The sequence below is a fragment of the Neomonachus schauinslandi genome, chromosome 4 (genome assembly GCF_002201575.2).
Source record: "Neomonachus schauinslandi chromosome 4, ASM220157v2, whole genome shotgun sequence".
NCBI classification, from domain to species: domain Eukaryota; kingdom Metazoa; phylum Chordata; class Mammalia; order Carnivora; family Phocidae; genus Neomonachus; species Neomonachus schauinslandi.
In genome coordinates, this window is record NC_058406.1 from 75,955,757 (window position 1) to 75,963,737 (window position 7,981).

Here is a 7,981-nt window from a genome sequence, read left to right on the forward strand (position 1 = left end):
CCCGGGGGCCCGCGGGGAGGCGCGCGCGGAGCCGGCTCCCGCGGAGCGGCTGGCGGGCCTGGCGCGCCGCCGCGCGGGCTGTCTCGCTCCGGAGCCCGAGCGAGCGCCGCTGCTCCCGCGTCCCCGAAGGGCAGCGGGCCCCGCCGCCGGCCCCGCCGGATGGCGAGGCTGCGGGATTGCCTGCTCCGCCTGACGGTCACAATCCGGTCCCTGCTCTTCTGGTCCCTGGTCTACTGCTACTGCGGGCTCTGCGCCTCCGTCTACCTGCTCAAACTTTTGTGGAGCATCGGCAAGGGACCCGCGCAGACCTTCCGGAGGGCCGCCCGGGAACACCCTCCCGCGTGTTTGAACGACCCCTCTTTGGGTACCCACTGCTACGTGCGGATCAAGGTGAAGGCCGGCGCGGGCCCGGCGGTATCGGGAGGGAACGTGACGGCCATGAGGGCAGAGAGCGCTGGGCTGCTCCTTCCATGACGCCCAGCGTCCCCTAGTGTTCCTGGGGCTCGCAAGAGCGCGCGGCGGGGACAGGGAAGATGCCAGGGGGAGGCAAGGCAAGGGGGGCGAGGTGTGGCGGGAGAGGGGTCGGGACCGTGTCTGTGTGTGTGTGTGAGAGAGAGACAGAGAGAGACAGAGAGAATGAGAATAGGTTATGAGGAGGTTCTCTCATCAGGGTCCTGTATATCTATTACTGTCCCCTCCTGCTCCACCGCAACAACCCAGGATAATTCTGCTCTCTCTAAGGGAAGGCTGTCTCCTCCTGTCACCCTTTTGCCCTCTAGAGCTCAGATCAGCTGTAGGGAATTGTTCCTGGTCGTGCCCTACTGTCTCATGAGGCTGTCCTTGCCTAAATTTTAGAGATTGGAAGAGTAAATAGAATAAGTCATTGGAAATAGGACTTTATTCAGAGTAGCAGAATGGAACACGCAGAGATGACCTAACCAGCATGAAACAATAAATAAATGGTGTATGTTTGTGAGCAAGGAAGCAGACTTATGAAGTCAGAGACCAAAGGAATGGAATAAAAAGTAAATGTCAACCATGCATTCAGACTGGAACTGTTCATGCTTATCCCAAGCCTCCTGGCAGCCCACGGATATTCCATTTCCTGAGGCTCCAGGTGGTGAAGGGATATGGCCCTTCAGGAGGCACCCTGCAGTCTGACTCACAGGCCTTTCAAAACTAGCCTTTTTTTGAGGGGATATTTATGTCACCAAAGTGCAGGATTCCTATTAGGAGCTAGATGGTCAACTGCTAGAGTTCAAAAGAGCAAGGGCACATTTTTCTTACCCTTATTCAGCCTGGGGTTGGTATGAGAATGAAATGAATTGATATTTGTAAAACAAACAGACAAACCCAAATAAACAAAAACTTAGAACAGTGCCTAGTATATAGTAAGTGAATTAATTATTTGTTCACTAAGTCCAGTCAAGTGGCCAAGACTCATCACCAATAAAAAGTTATTGAACTTCTAGAAAGGCATTCTGCAGTTGAGGGCAAAGTCAAATTTGTTATCTTAGTCCAACCTGAGAGGAGAAGCAGTGAAAAAGAGTCATCTGGAATTTCTCATAATGCATTTCCTCTTAATCTGGCTACCTAAAGAGTTTCCCCAGAGACAGAACCAAGGAGTGGAAAGAACATTGTCCTGTAAGGTAGGACAGAATGGGGTTCTGGTCACAGCCCTGCTCCCAACCACCTTTATGACCCATGTTAATATCTTTGGACTTTAGTTTCCAAATCTGTAAAAATGATAGGGTTGAATTAAATGACCTTGTAAGATTTTTTTTTTTTCACATCTGGAAACCCTCTTGCTTGGGTTACCTGATATAAAACTCAGTCTCTGTGCTCATCTTTTGGTTCTTGGTTTCTTTCTTCACTTCTTTCTGAATTTTTGTTTTCCTTTCTTGCTTTTTTTTCTCCATTTTCTTCTTTTCAGTTTGCTTTTTATTTGCTGTATTCCTGTCTCACTCCCATGCCTTTTATTTTCCTTGGGCAGTCTTGTCTCCCACATGCAGAGAGAAGTCTTGAGCACTCAGAGAATTCTGCTGTTAGAAATACATTGACATGACATGAGGAGCAGGAAGCAAGGGGAGCTGTACATGCAACTCTCGACTTAAAATAATAATGTGGGAAGGAGAGAACTAAAAATAAGGAAAGGAGGTGTGAATTATATAACGATGGCACAGCTCTTGACGGGCAAGCTGAGAAAAGTACATGACTAGGAGGTAAACATGGCAAGAATATAAATTCAGATCAGAATTATTTACATGTCCTGTGGAATTTGAATGAGATGAAATGTGACACATCAGTAAGATGAAAGTCACAAATTGTGACATTGTTTCAGAAGCTTGTAACGTATAAATTGACCTTGTAGGTAGAACAAGAAGGGAAGGTACTGTAAAGGGAATGTCAACAAAAGTAAATCTAATTTACTCTATTAATAAATCATGGAGCTTTTTTCTTTTTGAAATTTAATAATATTTTATTTCTTGATATTAAAAATAATGCAAGTGAGCTTTTTCTTTAATGAAATGGAAATACTAAATGCACTACTTTTGGCAAAATATCACTAAAATTCCATGCCCTCTATTTTGTACTGCAGGATTCGGGGTTAAGATTTCATTATGTTGCTGCTGGTGAAAGAGGCAAACCACTTATGCTGCTGCTTCACGGATTTCCAGAATTCTGGTAAACTTACCAACCAACTTTTTCTTTTGCAGTAAGGACTTGGCTAATCACAGTGTCATTTTCTTGTTAAGACTTTTAATCGACCTTACTTTATGGTCTCTTACCCAGTTATCCTTCCTGAATGCTCCTGAATCACAGGGATGGTTTTCCCGCTATTCTAAAGAAATGTGCATGATACCAGCCTAATTTCCTTCCTTCCCTCCCTCCCTCCCTCCCTCCCTCCCTTCCTTCCTTCCTTCCTCTTTCTCTTTCTTTGTGAAAAATTAAAAGAAGTATTGTTTAGTGTTTCAAATTTCTGAACTAGCTACAAAACAGTTTTTATAGCATCTACTGTGGACAATATGCCACATCGGGCAGGGAAAGGAGATTGAAAAGAAACCAAAGGTATAGAGTGCCTAGTATCTGGAAGGTCTGGGAGAAGCCTCAGGTGAGGGGAAAGTGGAGAAAGAAGAGGACTCTTGGAAACTGAGGATGAACTATTTCCTATGCATGTAGCAACAGGCTCATATGAATGCAGGATAAATTAAGGACCTAAATATTTCACATTAGGAAGAAACCTATAACCAAAAATATACAGTTGCTAGTTACCTAGGAGAAAATGTTCTGTTCTCCTTTGAACCTCACAGAGCCAAATAAGTACAGATGAAAACAACATATGATTAAACTTTTAAAAAATTAATATCTTTTTAAAAGATGCTACATATGGTGGTGAAAGACAACCAGGCTTTTGATAATACAAGGCTATGATCTTGAGACAGTCCACGAACTAAATGCAAAGAAATAGATGAAAAATAATCATATCCTCTGAGCTGACTGAAAGGCAGAATATGTTGTATCTTTTGAAAGGTCTGGGATGATGCCCCGTCCCCAAATTTCTCCCATATTATCACTCTTAACACCTGGGAATTTCACCATTACGTATTCTGCACCTCCTTCACAGTTTTAAAGATTTTGTGCTATCCCAAGTCCTGACTTAAAATGCATCTAGCTCTCAAAGAGATCTGACCCTAATACACCTTAGTTAATACGTTATCAGTGAAAGAGACTTCTTTAATAAATACATTGAGAATGCTAGTGCATGGGGAAGTATTAGGTATTGAAGAAAAGAATGGAGTGTGGCAAAACCCCATGTACCTCATCATTTTTCCAGAGCAAAAAGTCTATAGATGTCTTTTTCTGAGATTTTTCTCCTCATAAAGATTTTTCTCCCCCTGTATTCGCCTACATGAATAAACATAAGTCGTTTTCATGTTAAACTTTTATCTGTTCTTCCATCTGGAGACAACTTAATTAGGCGGTAAACAGCCCAGTACAATTCAAGCATATGTATGTAGACTCGTTTAGTGGAGTGCTTGACATGATTGGCTCACAATAAAATCTAAGTCTGAAGCCTTAGTCAGATCTGCATAAAGTAACATAGGCGGTGAATTCTGGCTTAATCACTTACTCTGCAGGATCCTGCACAATCATCTGCAATAATCTTGCAGAGTTGTTGTGACGATAAAGAGAGTCAAAATATGCAGAAGGCCTTTCACATAGCCCCAGTGAATACGCAGTAAATGTTCATTTTCTTCATTCCCATGTACTCAGTGGGGAGAGCCCTGCGCCAGCGCTAGCCTCCGCCACGCGTTTATTAATAAAGTCCCTTTCCCTGACTATTAACTAAAGTGCACTGAGATCATACCTCTTTGAGAGCTAGCTGCGTTTTAAATCAGGACTTTGGATAATACAAAATCTTTAAAACTCTAAAGGAGGTGAAGAGTATGCAATAGTGGAATTCTAGTTTGAAGAGTGAGAGTAACGGAGACGTTTGGAGGCAGGCCATTGTCCCAGACCGGTGAAAAACGAATTGTCTGACTGCTGCAACTGGTGCTAGTTAACATTTACAGACCATCTACTGTGTGCCAGGCACTCTTCTCAGTGTTTTACTTACATCTCATGTAAACCTCACAGCTGCCCTTCTGAAATTGGCAGGGTCAGAAAGTAAGGCACACCTCACTTTTGAGCTTCAGAGCTGCCCTCTCCTGTTTGTCCTCAGTATATAGGAATGATAATCATCTGATATCAAGCAGTGCTTTCCACCCTTCAAATTTCACACCTCATAGAAACATTCAAGAGGGTGTTAAAAGTTAGCTAACCATGCAAGAACACCTCACTCTAACATTTTGGATCATCATTCTAAATAAAATTCGTGATCTGTTGCAGCGGGGGGTGGGGGGGTGGGGGGTTGATATTTAACTTTTTAGAAAGAAAAGATTTAAAAGCTATTCTGTCACTCCACCTCATATCAACCCCAGTACTTGTCCATGCTCTTTTCTTTCCTGAAACTTCACTTCTTTACATGTGGAACAGTCTACCAGGAAGATAAACATAAACCTACAACCTCTTCAGCCACCTGGTAATTGTTTCGAAGAAACAGCAAATAACAATGATGCCCTTTTGATAGAGGACAGTTGATGCTGCTCTCTGTCATATTTAAGAATGATACCTTTGTACATTTTTCACAGCATTGTCCCTTTATTTACTCTTCGTAAGAGCCCTTTGGCAAAATAGAAATGCCTGGTGGTTCTTGTACGTGTCCTCTAATCACCAGGGGATGGGACAGCCTGGGAGAGGCCCAGCACTGGTCCTTGGACATCAGTCCCATTTGCTCTGGCAAAGTCAAGTCTTGGATGTCTTACTCCAGGAACACCCTTGCCATGACTTAAAAAAAACAACAATGAACCCCTCATAGCTCAGTTACTCAAACAGCATATTGAATTTACTAAGCTTTGCTGGCCCTTAATCTGAAAGCTACCCAGGTGTTTAGGGTAAGTCCAAAAGCAACTACGTGGAGATTGCTGATAAGCAGAAACCTCTGTTTGACTGTCATACCCTAAACCAAGACCTCAGTGTTGAGCCTTTGTCTTTCCTTCCATTCAAACTGCCACTATTAACTATTAGGAGTCTAGTCAATTCCATTCAGGTGCTCCATTCAGGAAAAGGTCAAATAAATTTAGAGTTTAGGACAAAGCTGTTTTAAGCCACTTCAAGTCTCTCTCTTGCTTTCCTCTCTTTTTTCAAAAGCCCCTTCTCTTGCATTTCTATCTTCTTTAAAAGCCAAAAACAACAAAGCAAGAAACTCTTGTCTGACATTTCAAACCAATTTAAATTTACATTATAAGTATAAATATTATTCCTCTATTAATCAAGTTTTGCCTAAGTACATATGGAATTCCAAGCTTATTTGTAGATCAAGTAGGTCAGGGTATTTGATACTGTGAAAACAAAATAATCATAAATTGGCAATGTGTGTAAAAATGATTTTAAACAGAAAAGCACTATACACATGCAATATATTATCTGCACTTACCATCATTACCTAAGAATAGCTGTTGAGAATTGGTGACATTTAATATTAGATATTACATGGAAACAATAAAAATTCTGGGTCGTCCTTCTTAAATCTAAAGGAAACATCAAACAAGATCTGCATCTCTGAGACTGTTAGCTAAATTATCCCAAAATAAAGTTGTTTGTCAGGAGATGGTTTTTCTCCCACTCTCTCTCCACCTCAATTTGCATCGCTTTTAAAAATATTTGGAGCTGATGCAGGCAGTTTCTTTGAGTTGTCTTCATCACCAGCTGTATGGAATGCATTCGTCATTACTCAAGTGCTGAGGCAAGGGAGGGCTCTTGGTACACACAGCTGAGCACAGAGGCTGATGACTATGGCCTTTTCTCTTTTGTGAAGGGGAAAAGGATATTCTACATCTGAATGTGGCTATCCTGGTAAACCAGAAGCCCTCTTATGTCAAGAGTAATCACTAGGAAGGGGGTTGCTTTTTTAGAAGTGTCTTCTGCTATTACCAAACGTACCAGAAAAAAAAAAAAGTGGATGAAAATAGCTAGCTTTGTTTCTTTGTAGTATTTTTAGGGGTTACTGATTTTTTTTTTTAAAGTAGGCTCCATGCCCAACATGGGGTTTGAACCCGTGACCTTGAGATCAAGCGTTGCACGCTCTATGGACTGAGCCAGCCAGGTGCCCCTGAGTTACTGATTTTATAATATGTTTAACTTCTGTTAAGGGGTTCAATTTTGTTTACTATCATATGAATGAAATGCCCATCAGTCTGTCTCTGGGGTGATTTCTTTTTCAGCTTAAAGTGTGAATCAAATATGCTTTATTTGTGAATTCTGAGAAGGTTACATTTAAGATCTTTTTGCAATTTATTAAGATAGCAGCTGCCCTATTTCTTAGAAATGTTGAAGATATTGTTTGGCTCCTGTCATGGATGGCAGCAATAGTTGAATTTATTTGCAAGGCAATTTAAATTATTAATAAGAGAATGAAATATGCAGGTATTATGTTTGCATAATCTCTAATGCAATTTTAAATGTAAAATATTGCAGGATTCTACATGCTACTCAAAGTAGCGTGTAGAAATGTGAGATTTCTACCTTGAAATCTCTCACTAAATGAGTTCTAAATGAAGACATACTTAAGATATTAGAACAATGCACTTTTTTACAGACATTGACTGTAAATTCCCCAACAGAACTTAGGAACTTCAGTCGTCCTTGCCTCACGGTTTGAACTGGGACCGAGTTTTATTGAGCAGCTGGTCCTTCTAGCACTATCAACACTCAGTCCTTCCACTCGTTTGTTTCACTTATGCAACATATCTTTTTTTTTTTAAAGATTTTATTTATTTATTCATGAGAGACAGAGAGAGAGAGGCAGAGGGAGAAGCAGGCTCCCAAGGAGCAGAGAGCCCGATGCGGGACTCGATCCCAGGACCCTGGGGCCACGACCTGAGCCGAAGGCAGACGCTTAACCATCTGAGCCACCCAGGCGCCCTGCAACATATCTTTACTGAGCACCTACACAGTCTAAATATTCTACCAGGCAGTTGAGGGAGCTCCCATTCGGGTGGAAGCACCAGACACAACAGATTGTTATAAAGCACATGCCCAGTCACCTGAAGAGTGTATGTACAAGTGCAAGGGTCCCACCCAACCCACCGATAAAGGTGGGGGCCTGTGAGGTCTCCTGGAAGTGGAGATGCTCAGCGTGAGGAGTTCAGTGAATGGGGAAAGGGCAGGGATTATGGGGAGTGGGGAAATGGCTGAGAGGGATGATGTTGCAGACAAAGGATATCAGAAGAACAAAGTCAAAAGCAAAAAGCAATACTGCCGTTGGATCACTACAGGGGGCTTCCCACTGTGGGGGCAATGTGCCATGGACTCAGGACAGACTACCTGGGTTTGACTCTTTTTTTTTTTTTTTTTTGAAGTGTTCCATGATTCATTTTTT

General features: G+C 42.2%; 1 protein-coding gene across 1 annotated transcript in view; it reads left to right on the plus strand.

Moving 5' to 3' along the window:
* The first annotated feature begins 130 nt into the window (after positions 1-130).
* EPHX4 (epoxide hydrolase 4) overlaps positions 131-7,981 on the plus strand; it is a 43,982-nt gene continuing 36,131 nt past the window's right edge. Inside the window, exons 1-2 of the mRNA XM_021690226.2 lie at positions 131-390; positions 2,600-2,685. Of these exons, the coding sequence (XP_021545901.1) occupies positions 160-390; positions 2,600-2,685 (317 nt within the window). The 5' untranslated portion in view covers positions 131-159. The remainder of the gene's footprint in view (positions 391-2,599; positions 2,686-7,981) is intronic.